At 36.4% G+C, this 18,228-nt stretch overlaps 1 protein-coding gene across 4 annotated transcripts; it reads right to left on the bottom strand.

The window, feature by feature from the left end:
• Nucleotides 1–3,913: 3,913 nt before the first annotated feature.
• LOC113707894 (potassium transporter 11-like) lies at nucleotides 3,914–14,895 on the bottom strand. 4 transcript variants are annotated; one of them, XM_027230289.2, is made up of 8 exons: nucleotides 14,027–14,895; nucleotides 13,077–13,302; nucleotides 8,436–8,681; nucleotides 8,150–8,200; nucleotides 7,812–8,072; nucleotides 7,518–7,685; nucleotides 6,160–6,414; nucleotides 3,914–5,015 (listed from the first exon to the last, which is right to left on the bottom strand). In XM_027230289.2, the coding sequence occupies exons 1-8, from the start codon at nucleotides 14,150–14,152 to the stop codon at nucleotides 3,976–3,978; spliced, it is 2,373 nt and encodes a 790-aa protein (XP_027086090.2). In that variant the 5' UTR covers nucleotides 14,153–14,895; the 3' UTR covers nucleotides 3,914–3,975. The 4 variants fall into 4 exon arrangements, with proteins under 4 accessions (XP_027086090.2, XP_071920852.1, XP_071920850.1 ...); XM_072064751.1 differs by lacking the exon at nucleotides 13,077–13,302 and having other exon boundaries at nucleotides 14,027–14,738; XM_072064749.1 differs by lacking the exon at nucleotides 7,518–7,685 and having other exon boundaries at nucleotides 14,027–14,297.
• Between the last annotated feature and the right edge of the window lie 3,333 nt (nucleotides 14,896–18,228).

The following is an 18,228-nucleotide window of genomic DNA, read 5'->3' as shown; positions in this document are numbered from 1 at the left end:
AGCTTTCAAACTAAGTATATCCTCAACTAGAGTGTGCATTTTGATATTTGATGCACTTCTAGAGTGAATTTGCTGGAGCAGTTGCTTATTACAGCTCTGTATGATGATCTTCCTCCATCCCTTCACTGCTAGTTTACTCATGGCTAACTTGATTGCCTCAGCTTCATCCAATTGTGGACAACTGTAACTTCTTTCATGTATTGCCCAAGCTGCCACTATAACATCTCCTTCGATAATAGCAGTCACTCCTATCCCAACCTCATTACCGTTCGATCTCCTGTGCGTAGCAATATTCACTTTAACCGCCTCTGCATTCTCCACTTCTATCCTCTGAGTTTGGCTAGCAGCTGTTTCTTCTATACTCATCTTCTCTTGGTCTTTGTATGCTTCGCAAAACTCAATCCACTCCTCTTGAGCTTTCTGTATTGTTGCCATCGCATATCTTTGTTTGTTGTTGAATTCCCACTCATTTCTATTTTTCCACACTTGCCATAGGATGTTTACTATTAGACATAGATGTTCAGCATCAGATTGTCTAGATCTGGCACCTACAATTTCAATCCACCAAGCCTTGAAACATCCTTGTTTTTCCATAGCGCCGCGCCATCCCACTGTATAGGTGCTATCTGCCAGACCTGCTTGGCTTGCCTGCAGTTCAGCAATGCATGTACCAGAGTCTCTACTCCTTCTCCACATGCTTTACAGATAGGGTCTCCCTTCTTTGTCCTACTAAAGATTACTTTATTGACTGGAAGAGCATTGTTTATGCACTTCCACATGAAGATCTTCAGTTTATGCTTGATGTTTAGTTTCAATAAGCAAGACCACATCTGTTTGGCTGAACTATGTATACTTGTTCCACTTTCCTTGTATCCTGCCCCTTCCTGGGTTTCCTTCTCTTGCATCAGTACCTTGTATCCTGAGTTCACTGTGTAATGCCTCGTTGAGTTATGTAACCAGAAGTTGCTGTCCTCCTTTTCTGACAAGCTGATGGGAATGCTTAATATCCTTTCTGCATCAACATCTTAATTAACATAGTCTAATATTTGACAAGGAGAAGCAAATGTCTGACCTAGAAGATGGATTCCACATGTCACTTTTGTGTTTCGTTGCAAATATAGGCTCGTGGCAGGAATTCTGCATTCAGCCTAGTTGTAACTTTGAAGTTCGGTGGAGCTGCAATTCTCTTATCTGCTGCTAAAATGCGTTCCATCTTGCTCTTGCTCACTTTTCTTTTCATTTCACGCTTCTCCCTTCTATGTTATTTTGGGGATCGAGCAGCTGCCCCTGGGAGCAATTGTCTGGACTGTGAAGTTTAGTGGATCCCCCCTTCAGAGAGTTGATTTTCAAGCATTGTTGAAAAGATCAGCTGCCCCCTGGGACTGTAGCGAGGTTTTGATGGTAAGGAAAGGGGATTAAACATTTAAACTCAGGACTTGAAGGATCTTCTTCGGTGGATCCCTCTTGTTCCTGTTTAGTCCCCTTCATTTTGGATCGGATCGACTTAGAAAATGGAAAGATTTGTACAAGCTATACATTTTTCTGCCTAGTTGCAAATATAGGCTCGTGGCAGGAATTCTGCATTCAGCCTAGTTGTAACTTTGAAGTTCGGTGGAGCTGCAATTCTCTTATCTGCTGCTAAAATGCGTTCCATCTTGCTCTTGCTCACTTTTCTTTTCATTTCACGTTTCTCCCTTCTATGTTATTTTGGGGATCGAGCAGCTGCCCCTGGGAGCAATTGTCTGGACTATGAAGTTTAGTGGATCCCCCCTTCAGAGAGTTGATTTTCATGCATTGTTGAAAAGATCAGCTGCCCCCTGGGACTGTAGCGAGGTTTTGATGGTAAGGAAAGGGGGATTAAACATTTAAACTCAGGACTTGAAGGATCTTCTTCGGTGGATCCCTCTTGTTCCTGTTTAGTCCCCTTTATTTCGGATCGGATCGACTTAGAAAATGGAAAGATTTGTACAAGCTATACATTTTTCATATCCATACGATTGAGTCCTTAGGTTTCCAAAATAATGTAAAAAAAAGTGCTTCGAACCATTGCTATTTGACTCGGACCGTTTTAAAAAAGTCGAGATATCTCGAATTGTTTGTTAACACGGACAAACTCAGGGAAAACCTCTGAAATGCAATGGCTTCTGTTGTCCGTTCACTACAACACTTAAAAAGAGTTGTATTGTGCGATGTCTTATGCGGATCGCTTTGTTCAACTGACACATATTAATTAATAGCCTGGGGATTTTCTGCTGGCCACTTTTTTTCTGGTCTATTTATCCGAGTGCTAGACATGCAATGCAACTTGTCCTTTATGGGATTAATCGACTGGCTTCTTTGAACAATTATATATATATATATATATATCAACACATCAAGAACTCATGTAACACAGCCCTAGTCAGCAGGACAACATTTCCATGACATTACGTGAATGTAATTTCTTAGTTCTAGTTTGTCAGCTCTGCAGTTTGCTATTGAACTAGCTAGTATCGCTGATAAATACTAAGCATATTTGAGCTTGGTAGAATGAAGTCCAAGGCGTCCCTTGAAACTGCTCGTGGAACCGTCCTTTTTCTCTCCACCCGTTTCCTCTAAAGTTAGAAATGGCAAAACCAAAGATCCCGAAAACATGGAGGAAACAGAACAGGAGGATTCTGGGAGGCAGCAGAAGGGATTCAAAGCCTCTGGTTTTGTTTTCCGGGTGAAGAACATATTGACCACGCTAGCCAAGTAGAGGCCGTGGTAATTGAAGAAAGTCGACAATGGACTGTGACAGCATGTTTAAGGAATTTGGGAAGCAAAATCATCCCTTTGGAATAATGGATTTCAAGCATATGGAACATTTGCAGCCTCCTTTCTCATTTGGATCAAATCATTGAAATTGAGAACTGTTACTTGCCAGTTTTTCATGCAGATTAAGCGAGGTTCAGAAAACCGAAATGGAGTGGTGGACGCATGAGATTTTCTTCTTCCCTTCTAAGACAAAGCTATTGGAAGGGATTTGATCAAATACATGAAAAAAGCACATAATTTTTCTGTTGAGGAAAGGTTGGCTGTGGTGAATGATCTAAATTTTCAAGATGACATTGTATATAATACACTATATCCTGATGACTTTCGAGTGAATGACTGAATGAAAGCTGCAGTTTTATTTTGCAAGCCCCTTGTGAGATAATTGTGCTTTGCATGCTGAATTCTGTTAGCATAATGATGAGGGATTCTTCATCTGCATTTTGGATTTCAGCATTCACTCCCTGTGATGGCTGTTGATACTGTGGATGATCCAGATGACCATCATCCGCCTGACAGTTTGCAAGATGGGAAAAGCCTCCCAAAAAGAATGCATATGCATCTGTTATTGGCTCTGGAAATCATAGCCAAAATCGACAGCTGATGCAAATGCGAAAAATCTCCTTGGTGGCACTTGGAAATATGAAGCTAGAAAATTGGCTGATCGCTACTGGAAATCTTTAAAGCAATGAACAATCTGGTGTAAAAAAACTTGTACATAGTTGTTAAAAGTGAAATAAATTAAGAGCTGAAAATACCTTGTGTAATTCAAACATGCAGGAACAGCACAAAAAACAAACAAATAAACAAAAATAAGGTATAGGCTATTCATCTTCCATTTGCACAAGCATGAAGCAAACAGTGGTACAAGGAGCATGAAGCATTTTGTTCCCTGCTGTCATGGAATAATCCCTGATCCAAGACAATGGTACCATTTTTCAACTGCGAGACTTGATATGGAAATTTATTCAAGGGTGAAAAGGGATGATGAGACCGTGAAAACTAATGGGTCATTGCCAAACCCAAGTAATAGTTTTTTAGTAGCTTATGCTAACTGGAAACAAGACAGCCGTATGCCCCTTATTCTAGTAGTATGCATTATGCAAGAATCAAACAGGAATAAGCTAAACAAAGACCAAGAATTATATACATTTCTATGACCATTTTGATCAAAACAAAAATTCATACATAGAATATTTGTCCAACGTTCAGTAGGCTCTCATGAGGAACGTTAAATATAGCACTGTTTTCCCTGCATATCTTCCTGAGAAACGCATACACATAATCTATAGCAATTTTCTTATAGAACCTAGAATCCCTTCTTGCTCTAACGATCGTGTTCCCAAGTATGTGCACCACACCAGCTTCTCTACAACTATTCAAGAACTCCAACTCGTCTACTTCGGTTTGGCTGCTTTCTGGCCCTGATGACACGGTGGGAGTTGCATTCAATGGAGATTTGACGGGTACAATAGAGTCAACGGATGATATAGTGAGGTCAGCAACAGATGTAGATGTATTCAGATTATCCTTCAATAGAAAATCTCTCGACTGCTGAGTCTGCTGTCCATATAGGCTGTACTCGTCTGAGTCTGAGCATCCTTCCATCATCGACTCAAGCCGAACAAACAGAAAGAGGTTGTCAAATAGCTTTTTCTCAAAATCATCATCCTTCCTGTGAAGGTCCTTGTAACCATATCTAGCAACGCAGCGGAACATGTGAAAGCTCTTTGGTCCGATCCGTTTGACAAGAAAACGTTCATCTTCCGGTACTGTGTAGACTGGGAGGTACTTCACGCAGACAAACACAACTGCTGAATGTATAGCAGGTAAGTTTGTTATGAAGTGTGAAAATATGCGTGGAACTCCACTTGCCAGCTCAGTGTATACCAGTCCTATGCCAGGCACGCGGACCAGTCCTAGGCTGGGACCAAGGCCAAGAACCCATGCCATAGAGACCTTACTGTGCATCTCAAATTCATAACGTTTGACAGTACCGTAATGCCAGACAACCATGATGCCAAGAAAAGCTCCAGCAATCACCAGTGGAACCCAGCCACCTTGATCAACCTTCAAGAGTACAGCAGAGAAGTAGGTACCCTCAACCACCAGAGATAGGATGGTGAAAATTAGTGCAAGAATCCAGTGGCAGTGCCAAACTAACAGCATTATTAGCATCATCAGCAGTGTGGTTGTTAGCATGACTATCACAACAGCTGTCCCTGTTGTACATTGAGATAAAGGTTGTAACACTGCCAAAAAGACTTGCCGGTAACATATTAATTTGTGATGAATAAGATAAACTTCAAACAGACAACTTGTGCCACTGCTACACCAAAATGTCCCAAGATGAAAACAAAAAGTAAAGCAGAATATCTGTCAACTAAAGAAATATATGAAAAATTCAAGAGTAATTAAGTCAACTGTTGCAGGAGCCGAAGCAAGTGACAACAATCTAGCAGCAGAATTTGAAGATTATGGTCCATCTAAAGGTCAAGCATCGATTAAATTCCATGCCAAGATAAGATCTCTATATGTCTCATAATGTCTATAGTTCCTGCTGCAGGTTTTACCCCTGCCCAGCTCCCAGAAAACACTTTGGGAGAAAGATATCAATAATTAAATTATCAAACTGATTAGTGAAACCAAGTGACGAACATATAAAAAACTCAAAGCTGTCATCCACTGCGTCTAAATCATCTGATCAAAGAGCATAATGCTACACCAAATTACAGAGGATTCCTTTTGGAATTTGTCACCCTTGGGGTGCAAGGGTTGAAGGGGACGGGTGTCAATAATTTCTTCAACTAGGTTATAAATCTATTAAGCTAACTGTAGATGCAAGGAATTGAATAGCAGTAACTCAACTCCATGGTTACTGTTATCCAATTTTCAATCCCACTGAACTTGAGGTGCTATTTATAAATGAGGAATATCAAATAGTCTTTGAAATCTCCAAAGTTGTCAATTACACGTGGAATACCATAAAACTTGATGTTCTCTACTTATATAGCCATCTCTAATTCCAATATCATCAATTCCATACAATCTATGATATTTGGACTGTATGAGGTGTGACTGACGCTTGAAGAAAAAATTATGACCACCAATCACATGATTTATTTCCCTTGACCCAACATGAAAATTGGAAAAAAAAATGACAAGGGCACTGCTCCAGGTAATTCTAGTTCACACATACATCTTTTACAAATAGCAATCCAACCTAGGGAGGCGATGCCCCAATAATACCTTAAAGTCCCGAGAAAGACACAATAGAACTTATTACTGTTCTAGGTTAAAATTATCAGCAAAGAAATGAAAATCATCAAGATGATGGTTCCAAAAGGTCATGCAGGATAAACTCACCATAAGCATTGCCAATCTGGATTTGATTCTTGAATCCAACAGTCACAGCAATGCAAAGGATCATAAGGATCCAATTCATATCAGGAATGTATACCTGTCCAAGAAAGTTCTTTGATGTATGCACAACCTTTACTCTCGGGAAACATCCAAGAGCAACAGCCTGCTTGATTAAAGAAAATGATGCAGATATGGTGGCTTGACTAGCAACAACAGCAGCTAAAGTTGCAATGATAAATGTGGGCCAGTATATGCTCTCTGCATGATTTAGCAAAAACTTGTATGAGAAATAAATTAGATAATACTGCACAAAAAGGGCATCTCAATAATTATTTTCCAATACCCCTAACACACAGCTTTTATATTTCACACAATTTCATCCTCCAAGCGACCAAGTGAGTTCATTTTGTGTTCATAAGCTACAAGAAAATTTGAGAAAGTTTACTCCTAAAATCTTGACCATATACCCTGAAGCAATTGAAAAATTGTAATGGAAAAGCATAATCCCTTTTTTATGCAGAGTTTTCATCAGACAAGTTTTGGATCAAATGTTGATTCTAACTGCCGATGGAATTTACGGTTCTTCACTCTAACCCAACAACTCGCACTAACTGATAACAGTTTCCCATGACTTTCTAGATGAAAAACCGTGAATACTAAATCAATGGGTAGTTACTTTTTCAACCGTCGAGAGGAAGGCAATATCAGGGGATCCAGTTATGTCAACAGGAAAGACACTAGATGTATCATCGTCAAGCATTCGAATGTTCACACTAGTGAAAGCACAGCACTTAATTTTGATAGCAATTTTATAGAAGATAAAATGGTTCTTTTGACTGACTTGAAGTTCCTACAGAATACTTTACATGGAAACCTAATTTGAAGAACCATGTTTTAATTTTATTAATCCTATCAATATCTGCAGTGATCAGAATCAAGAATTTATGTTTTCCCTAATAAGGGCAACTTGAAAATAAGGTTGCCTATTGCAAAGTGATCTAATTCTTGGCATGCTTTTCGTAATTGTTACTACAGGCATCAAATTGAAAAAAGGAATCACGACAGATAATGTCATCGAATTCACACTAAATTTTCTTCAACTCAATGCATGAAGATGCAGGCCTAGATAGAAAAGACCAAGCTACTGAAACACCATTAGGCTTTGTAATGCTCTAATACTCGTACCAATGTTTTTTCAGACAAAACACTGAACAGACCACCAAAAACCTTTATCCAGTCGTACTACTTTAGGTTGTAAGTTTAGCTGCTTCTTCTTCTCTTTAAATTTCCTTTCAGTTTAGGTGAAGTAGTCTGTTTATTTTCAGAAATTTGTTCACTAAGGAATCAGATTCTTGGCAAACCTGGTATAGAGCGATAGAATACATCAACAACGTGATCTGTATTTTGCATGAGGTAGGCTGCTTGTCCAGAATAGGCTAAAAGAAGGCAAGGAAATACTACTACTGTAAAAGCGAGCTGTATAGCTGAAACTGGAAAATGGGCAAGATCAGCAAAAAGTGCTTCTGTGCCTGTAGCAAATGGTCAGCACTTGTCAGAAGCTGAACAGACTTGGCCTTCAAAATTATCCCAAGTTCTTGAGCAGTTCTAGGGAACATTTCTTGGGGACAAAGAAAAAGAGCAGGTATGAGAAAAACCTGTAATACTGAGCATAATTCCACCAAGTGAGCTCCATCCATCTCTTTTTTGCCTTCTAAAGTACCGATAGATGTGAACAGGTGAGAAGGCCCTCAAAACAGAACTATCATACTTCCATATGTTAAAGATGCCAATGCCTCCAATCAAGAGAAACCAGAGCAGCACAATTGGAGCAAATAGCCAGCCAACCTTATCTGTACCATAATGCTGCATACTGAATAAACCTACCAATATTACAACAGCGACCAGCACAACCATACCTGCAAGGAGAAAAGTACTATACTGAGAAATGAAAAAAAATAAAAGTAAACACCAGGGTCAGAGAGTGTAGAGGTACCATTTTCCATCTTCGGATTATTCACCTTGATTCCACCTGAAGCTGAAAGAACTGCAAAACATTTTCTGGTTAAAAATTTCATAGAAAGAATAAATGTCAAACTTCAAATGATGGCTTGATCCATGTAAAACTGATCTCAATAATTCTCATTCTATTACAAACTTTAAGAGTTAGTCATCAGGTAAAACAAGATTAAAGAATTGAGCTATTATATGTTCAAGCATGCTACTATGTATCCATCCTCCAATAATGTGGAGAAAGAAAAGAAAAAAAATACATCATGTACCTGATATAGCCGGAGTGAGAATACCATCCCCAATAACCATGCAAGTGCCGGCAAGCACTAGTAAGAGAAGGGCATTTTTTCTTAAGTCTTGTGCCTCCAACCATTTTTTTGTTTTTTCAGCAAATGAATTCTCATTAAATGTACTGCGGCTATAAGTCGTGAGCTCCTCATCAGTACGGTGCTGGTTGGGAATTGTTTTCACCTTTGCATGTCGGCAGAGCAATGAGTAAAGAGCAAAAGTTCCACCTAATCACAAAAGAGAAAAGGAAATTATAAGAATTTCATTAGCTTAACTTCCCAATGATGATGATTAGGCTGATGCAGTCAATATCATGGTAGGCTGTGGCCAAGAACAATGGTGGAGCTCAGAGGGTCAATCAATGATGTACAAGTACAACAGACAATTTGAACACGTTATGCTTTGTTACATAAATTACCTCCCTTGTTGTGGAAAAGAAATATTAAGTCAACTAAGTGAAAGTAAAATCATAAAGTTTGATTCACTAGTTTGAATCTCAAGAATTAAAAGCTCTGACAACATGCATGACAAGCTGAAGCAAAATGCATGAAATATATGGAGCTAAACAATCTTCTATGTGTGACCATTCCCTTTGACACTTATCTCACAAGTAGATAGGAGACAGTTAAAACTTTAGAAAGATGTTCACAGTGTCCCAGATCCTTCCAAAAGTTGGTCATCCCCTTATTGATCACTTTGAAGGGTCAATGAAGAGATGCAAACAACTCAAAACTCGAATTTCAGTAGTGGACATGACTTACAACTGGTGGCAAGGTTTTCTTGACCCCTGTTGTGTGACATCTTGGTCATCCCATATATGTCATAACCAAGAAGCACAATGCATCTGATGGATTTGCAATTGTCCAAGACTGTCTACAGGATTCGAGCCCCTAACTTAACAGTATAAAACAGGACAAGGTTTTGAAAATGCTGCAGCAATGAGCTTATAAAAATCTTATCACCGAGTCAAAGTTCCTTTCAGTTGAATAAGTAGGCCGTTTCTTTTGTAACTTGAATTGGATCAGAGCTGGTCTGAAATAAATTTCAGCAGCATTAAACAAGCTAAATTTCTCCCATACATAATTTCTTTGACTTAGTTGCCGTAAGTGTTGTTACAGCAAAAAATAAATAAACAGCTGCACTAACAGTAAGGAAAATCCTCACTTCAAGCTAAATCATCTTTCCTTGAGAGAAGGCTGAAACTTAATGTGTTAATAATTTTAGTTTTGAAAATCAATAACACAGAACAACACATAAGTTCAGAGAAACATCATGAAACCAAATCTAAATCTTGGAAGCTTCATTTAAACTTAAAAGAACACAATATCCTTTTCACCATATCTGAATAAAAATTTGAATCGCGAACATTATCTTTTAAAAGCAAAGCATTGAAGAAAAGTATAAATCCTTATTGGGGGTACAAGACCTAGATTCTTGGGATATTTTGCTTATTCATGTTTATACAGAGAACTAATATAGCAATACTGGAACTTCAGAAGACTCTTGAACTGTGATTAAAGCAAGATAGTTGTTGAGTGATTTGTACCAATTATCTGCTTTGCATTACATGGTAACAGAGCCTTACAAATGTTTTCCCAAAAGAAATCATCTTGATCACCTTTTTTTCCTCTTCAACAAGAATGACATAGCAACTGCCAAAATTTTGACTACTGTATTTGGATTAAACTCCCCCCTGCCTCACAAGGCTGACCAGAATTGGAAAAGAAAACTTACTAGATTTGAAATTTATTTTTGATAGCTGCGTATATAAATGGATAAGAAAATTGATTATGCATCATCAAGAAACAGTCTGGTCAATTTTCCTACTAAATTAACTATCTTTACTTTGTTCAACATACCATAATGCACAAGCAACCACTATACAAGAGTCATACAGATTGATATATGGAGTTCTTCACAAGCTTGCAATAGGCATAGGCCGACAACCCCTTGCTCACATCAAGGAAATCAAATGTGTAAGACTACTGATTTTACCTTTTTTAAAAATGAAAGAAATGACTTTTTTCCCTTTTTTTAATTCCATGATCTTAAAAAATGGGGTTCGAGAAGAGGACGTGCCAAGTAACATGAAATCACAACAATGACTGAAAAGCTTGAAACAACTAGCAATATACGAGCTGTTTAGTAGTGCTCAAGCAGGAAAAAAGGAGTTCTGGAATCTGGTTTAAGCTCGTTTCAACATGCATTTCAAAAGGAGGAGATGTCTGCAAAATTACAATGTCATATCATGTCTCTAAATGGGCTCACACCATCATTAAGAGAAAGAGAATCAGAATGGGTTAAAAGCAAATGACATGTGGAAAACATAACCCTTGACACAATGATCTTGAAACGACTAACTAGCATTAAGAGCCCAAATCGGGTTAGTGGAGTAACTGCACCAACACAAACAAGCACTTAAACAAATAAACTCATTTCTTATTTATCAATCTTGCTGCCTAGAATAAATAACATAGGAAAATAATTATTTACAAACCTTACATTTTTCTAAAACCTTCCCATTCTTGAAAAAGCAAACTTGTTGTAAAACTTTAAGAAACTTTGATATCACAAGGACTCCAAGTAGTTACCCTATATAATAAAAGACAAAAAAACTCAAACAAAAGAATTTCTGGAAATTTCCTACAAACAAGTAAAAAACCAAAATACCCATAAGACCCAAAATGCTAGAAACTACTAAAACTTAACGACACTTATTTAAAGTATTGTTGCTCCCAATTAAGCTGCTAATCTTAAAAAGGTGCCTAGTTGAAGCTTGAGGAAATCATGAAACATTTGATTTTGAATCTCCTTGAATTCTTTGTGGGCTGCATCATCAATCTTATCAACATACTTCCTCCGTCCCATTTTTTCGTTGCTTTTTCACCAATGTGCACTTCATCAACAGTTGTTGTAAATTGAAACATTGTCTTGCTTCCCAATTATGTTCCCTCTTGATTGGTGTGAGTTTTAATACAACAAATACATCTCAAAATCAATACCTTATGTTGGGCACAACATCTTTACTCTTAACTTAAAGCTTCATAAAGACTTCTTGTGTGCCAACACACTTATGACAATTTAAGTCCACATGAGTTGGAAATTCTACCAAACATAAAAAAAGCAACATAAGGGCCCCAGAAATAGATGAAAACCATCTGTTGCAAACATAGATGAGTCACGTGCCTACTACTAGCATTCAAGACTAGAGGGCTGTCTCTTTTCTGTTGTGAAGAAAAAAAGGGAAGAAGCACGAGATGGATGCCGCCTCTCACGTGCTCATCATAGTGCATCTGAAGAGGACAAAAGTAGGAAGAAGGCAGATAGTGTCTTGTCTCTAAAACTTATTCTTTTAATGGGAAAACACAGGACTATTTTATTTTCAGTCTTTAAACTACATCTTCCAAGCTCATTCAGACTAAAGACAACAGATCAATCTTTTGTGTATAGTCTGATCATAATTTGAATGATCAATGAAGATTTATATTACTAAAACTCCAATTAGATGGGTTATCGCAAACTGGATCATTGTTCAGCCATATAATTCTTTAAATCAGACAGTGGATCAGGAAATAAAGGTTTAATATATAAAACCTGCATATATGGATGTGTAGAATTATAAAGCCTGGAAGGTGGTGACTTTGTAGAACCAAAAGGAACCAGATAACAAGAAAACACGCATTTTACATAATCACATAAAGGCCAGTACAAGGGAAAGCCTGACAAAAAAGTAACTGGCCTTCTCCTTGTTTGACATCTACCTCTCTGACATATTATCTCCTTTTACACCCATCAACTAGTCAACATTTTGAAATCCAGATAAACCATTTGGTGCATCAGGATTATAAAGACTAACAATAAGCTAGCAAACAAACCACTTAGTACAAGAAAACTTTTCAGCCATAAAACAAACTTATATGTACAAGTTATCTGTCTGCTATTACTAACCACGGGAAGCGAGGTTTTAAGTTACAAAGCTCAATACTCTCCTGCTCAAAAATGAATTTTATTACTACAGTTTTTTCCTGTCTGCAAAATCTTGAAATACCTTCTACTAGGTTCTCAAACACGATTTTATGAGTCCACCCATAAACAAACATCTAACTCAAGTCAACTATAAGGTTGGCCAAGCCACAAGTAGTCTGTAGTAATTTAGGTTCCATATGGCCTTCAAGAACAACGATCTTTCTTATTTACGTGTAAAGAAAACCATAGGTGTCATATGGATTTGTATTTTCTTTCCTTTGAAAAAGTGGAATATAGTAGATATATAGTGGCTATACAACAAGCTGCTAAAAAAATGTTTCGTATCAGGGATTGTCATCCATTCATTCACTTTGAATCCTAGTGTATCCATAATTGTTCACTGTACTAGTGTATCCACTGTGATTTCGCAACCACATTCTTGACACCACATTAGTACAGTACTTAACAACCAAATTTCTGGATTTCTCTTTAACCGAGCATGTTTGGTTTAAATCTGATTCATGAATGATAACCAAATTCTTCATAAGAGGATCATTCTTTTATACCAAATTATCCTCACTTTATCAGCAGAGTTGAAACACTCAAAGGTAAAATGCATAGATAAAGAACAAAGAATAGCATGGATATCAGCTTACCTTGACCATTGTCATTCGCTCTACAGACGATGAAAACGTATTTGAGGAGCGGGATAAGTGTGAGTGAATATATGATCAATGAAAGTGCGCCGATAACATCCTCAGGATCATCTATTTTCTTTGGAAAAGTGTTATAGAAAACATATAAGGGAGATGTTCCCAGGTCTCCATACACTACTCCCAAACTCTGAAATGCGAGCCGCAATAGCAGAATTGACGAGAATTTCTAATTCAACAAAAGTAAATCAGGAAAGAATGACCATAAATGCGTCAAATGTAACTAAAAAGTATTCTATTCAAACCTTCATGATCTGAAACATTTACTCCTTTTTTTAAAGGTCATAGTTCATTAGGCAGCATAGAATAAAAGTTGAAACATTTACTTGTTTATGAATAAATTAGTTTCTCACATTCTAGCACATCAGGTAAAGCATTCCAAGGAAACTGACTGTTTTCACCTTCCCTTTATGTGCAACTGCTGTTTCAACTGCAAATCATGAGTTCTTCAACTACTAATACAAAAACTCTAACGCATCCTGATCCATTCACACCTTCCTAGATTACCCACAGAATCCTTACAGAGATGTAAATCTAAGCAGTTACATCATTTGAAAACTATTAATTTAGAAATAAGCTAGAAAACTTGTTCTGCCGAATCAGCAAGTACTACGAGCAGCCAAACCAACAATATGTCAATACTCAAGGCAAAAAGCTGTACCAACAAAGCAATAAAGTCAAACCACAAAAAGTAGAACTATTCTCAGAACATAAAGGCACAAAATTGAACATCATACCATTACGCAAAACCTCAAAAAGAAAGCGCCATGTACATATTGCAAAACCTCAAAAAGAAAGCGCCATGTACATATTGCTAATTAAACTTCTGTCGATTTAAATATTGAATAAAAATCCGAAAGAAAATAGAAGTTAAGGAAATGAGATTATGTCACCTTCTCTCTATACATATTCCGCAATCTTCCAGCCTCCTCATCCATAGGCTGATCAAGTTTCTGGTCCAGAACCCACATGCTGCCTTTAGTTTCATGTTCTTCATCAATTTCCATCCCAGAAGCCATTTTTCCTTACCTCAAGAAAACTGATACAACTCAATAAACTTCAATATCCAATTATGCTTACATAAAATCCCAAAAAAAAACCAATATCCACTGCCTCAGCTTTTAACAGCTGAGAGGTACAGAGCAGTATATATGTACTCCACTATCAGGCAGAAAGATTTGATTTTTACCAATATTATATTGAACTATGAGCTCTAAAGTGGGGACAGCCCACGACAAAAACCAATCAATAACAACCACAGGACCAAAAACCCAATTCAGAAAACGCCACCAGAAATCAGTTCAATAAACCCAATCAATCACAACCCAAAACCCCTTCTGCTTTTTTCTTTTCTCCTTCCCCCTTAATTTTCTGAACAGTGCTCTGGGTTCTGCTTAATAAAGAGAAGAGACAGAGAAATGAAGTGCTGCTGCTAAAAACTGGAGGGAAAAAAAAAGAAAGAAAGAAAGTATTTTCTCGAATATTTTTCATTCTTGATTGAAGATGGGACCCTTTTTTTTTTCATTTTGTCTGTCTATTTCTCCTGCTTCTCCTTCTTCTACCCCCATATTGGAGAAGCATTTCCAGGTCAAGAGATAGACAAAATCTGTCTCGCCTCCTTTTTTCTCTCTCCCCTTTCTCTCTCCCCTTTCTGTCTCCTTCTGCTTATGCTGATGGTGGATGACGAGAGAAGGAGATGCCTGGGGGAGGAGGGGGGTCGCTGTCAGTTGTAAATTTGTTGGTAATTATTTTGCTGCGACACGTATTGTGACAATGGGCGGGGATCTAAACAAATAACAACATTCAGTTGATGATCAGCTCGTTGATTAGTCGGAGCGAGGCTCTTCCCGGATCGGAGTAGGATTAGTCGGGTCAAAGATTCGGATATTCACTCCGTTGAAAAAAAAAAAAAAAAGAAAGAGATCAACTTGTTGATTGGAATTCTGGAATATGCTTTGATAATTATTACTACCTATATGGTAGTATAATATTATTATTGTTTTGAGCTCCTTTTCCATTGTCACAAAAGCGTGCCATATTTTTACAACATAACCATCCCATTAATTTAATTGCTGGGGTTTAATGCATTTATTTAATAATTTGAATTTAACTAATTTATTGTGTTTGGATAGGAGATTATTTGAAAAAAATTTGAAATGACGTTATTGTAATACTTTTTGTGATATAATAAATATGAAATAAAAAAGTGATTAAAAAGATAAAAAAAAAAAAAAGTGACTAAAAACATATATTTATTACGTAAGTTGAAAAAATGTTTGCCAAAAATAGTTATCCAAAAGTTTTTGCAAAAAAAAAAAAAAAAATTGCTAATGATATTTTGAAATCTCCGAAAACGTTCCGGACAATGTATCTTCGAGCTATCAATTTGAATCGAGAATGGAAGTTGGCATAAGTGGTTTGAAAAATACAATATTTTGAATTTGAATTCGAGTTCTTCGCTTTTAAAACCTGTCTTTTGTGAACAAATGAACAATCTGGAACAAAGATTTCCACTGCTGTCATTGCAGCAAACAGCAAATTTGTTCCAGGCCTTAACAAATTTATGATGTATTTTACTAAATCACTTTCTATTAACGTCAATAAAAAGGATAGGTTATACTCGGCATTATGAGGAAAAAATGAAAAAGAGATCCAATAATCATGAATAGTATGGGAGTCTAATTAGTGCCCATGCAAACTAATTAGCCAATTTGACCTTATCCACGGCATTTTTGTCAACTTCTCTTGGATGATATTTCTACTGCTGGATGATATTTATTCCATACACAAAGAGAGAGAGCAACGTCGTCAAGTGATGCAAACACATTATTGTATCACTTTTTAAAATTTCTAATCTACCTTTAATTATAAGGGCACATTTATCCCAATATATTCTAGAAAATAAAAAAAAAAAACTTCCCACAATCAATAAAGAATTGTCTTTTTGAGACCAAAATACAACTCTCTCGTATTAACTCATTCACGTCCCCAATTTTTTCTCCGTGATTTTTCAAATATAATAACTTCCTCTAAAGCAGTACTGGATTTTTTTTTTTTATATATAAATGCATATATATATATATCTACCATGATATGTAACTTAAAAATAAAAAAAAATAATCATACACTATGGTCAAATGAGCACACACCAAGTGTGTCCTTTAGTAATAAAAATAATTAGTAAGTGCTTTTCCAGCACACATTGATCCAAAGGGTTAGGCATTATTGGACGCATTCCCCACTTCATATTTATACTCATCAAAGAGTAGACTTATGGGGGAAAGAAAAACCGAAGAATTTAAGAGGAAAAGAAAACCTACATAGTTTTCAAGAACATTTTTATATTATAATGCTTACAATGGCATCTGAATAGATCTGTTAGTGGCTTTCCTGTTTGCCCTATTTTGTACCTATTCGTGTTGTTGTTTCTTTTCCACGAGCATTTTAGCATTAAAATAATCGAATTTGATTGAGTGCTCTTTCAAGAGTTGTAAGGTCGCATGCGAATTCGCGGGCTCCATTTGAATTAGCTGTTTTTAAAGATATTTCTGAAATATTTTATTATAACAATGAAAATAAAAATTTTTTACTGGAAATTAGGTTATTTCTTAGGCTATTTTTAGTGTTTTTTTTTTATGTTTTTGGAAATTTTGAGGTTGTTTCTAGTATTTTTGTAGCTGTTTTTGTTTGTGTATTACTATAACTTTGTAAATGAAAATCTTATTTTTCAAAAAATGACCAATCCAAACGGAGTCTCAAAATCAAAGGTGAGACTAGAAAGGAAAATGTTGTTGCAGTTAAGCAATTGCATTGATCATCATAATGAATTCCCAATTTTCTATGCTTTTCAGGAGATTCCAATGTCCCAAAATCTAACAAATCCCAAAATTTCGTGAGCAATATTTCTTCTCCAAACACAATATTTTCAAGTACAATGACCTGAAAAGGACAAATCTTAGAGGGATTTTCAAGCCATATCTTTAAACTAAATAAAAAATGAACTTCCTAGATGATTTCTCAAACTTGTCACTCTATCCATGCATGCAGACCACATGTACTATAGTTGAAATTTCTTTTTCAATACAAGTCATGTACAAATTTTAAATGAAAAAATGCTCCTTGAACTTCTAAAGAACTTCAGGACTGTGAGAATACATTGAATTTTAAATGGAAAGGGAGGTTCTGATGATGGTGGAAACAAAATCCAACAACGAGTAAAGACAAAGTTAGGCTAGGCATGGTCTGCTGCTTCAAAATTGTGGACGTGAGTTGAGAAAGTAAAATAGTATTCATGTTTGTATTTTGCTTGTTTTGGACATGGATTTGACTCTAGCACTCAAGTAGAAAAGCCAAATTGAAACTCAATGCCATGCTATTTTCTATAGAATTTTCAAATTAATTTTATATACATTATTGTCAGTGTATGTGAAACCCAAAAAATTCTATCAAAAAGATATAGAAATAATACTAACAATAATGCCAAAAAAAAAATGCTACATCACAATATATATGGGAGGCAATTTATACAGATACATACATATATGTGTATGAGAAGAGAAATAATACCAACAATAATATATTAATCACACACCATAAGAACAATGCGACTGCTTTCAAATTCAACGCTCTCAAATTTTCACTCTTCTTGACTAATAATAATAATAAGACTCCCCGTTTAAAGATTAGATGATTTGGTCAATAAGTCTTGCGATCACCAAAAACTTTCTAATAAAATATTAATTTCTAAATAATGAAACTACCATAACTCGACTCCAATAGTAGTATTACTAAAATCTTAATTTGATTAAAATAACGTTAAATAATTATATGAAAATTTCTACTTTTTCAGGACTGATTTAATATGCCAGCGTTGCCTCCCTTAAATCAAGATTGCCCTTGGATTCAAGTTCACCACTATCACGATGAATAATCTCCCTTGCAAATTTTACCAGTATAACCATTCAGCCAGGTCATTGGATTTAAACTCCCATGTTCCTCTTTTAATGGTTTTGATGCAACAAATCAGGATTTGTCAAACTATCCTTCATTGTTTATGCACATAGTATAATTTAAGATGGATTTGTAGATATCAGGA

The sequence above is a fragment of the Coffea arabica genome, chromosome 9c, assembly GCF_036785885.1.
Source record: "Coffea arabica cultivar ET-39 chromosome 9c, Coffea Arabica ET-39 HiFi, whole genome shotgun sequence".
NCBI classification, from domain to species: Eukaryota; Viridiplantae; Streptophyta; class Magnoliopsida; order Gentianales; family Rubiaceae; genus Coffea; species Coffea arabica.
This window is presented reverse-complemented; position numbering and strand designations above follow the sequence as displayed.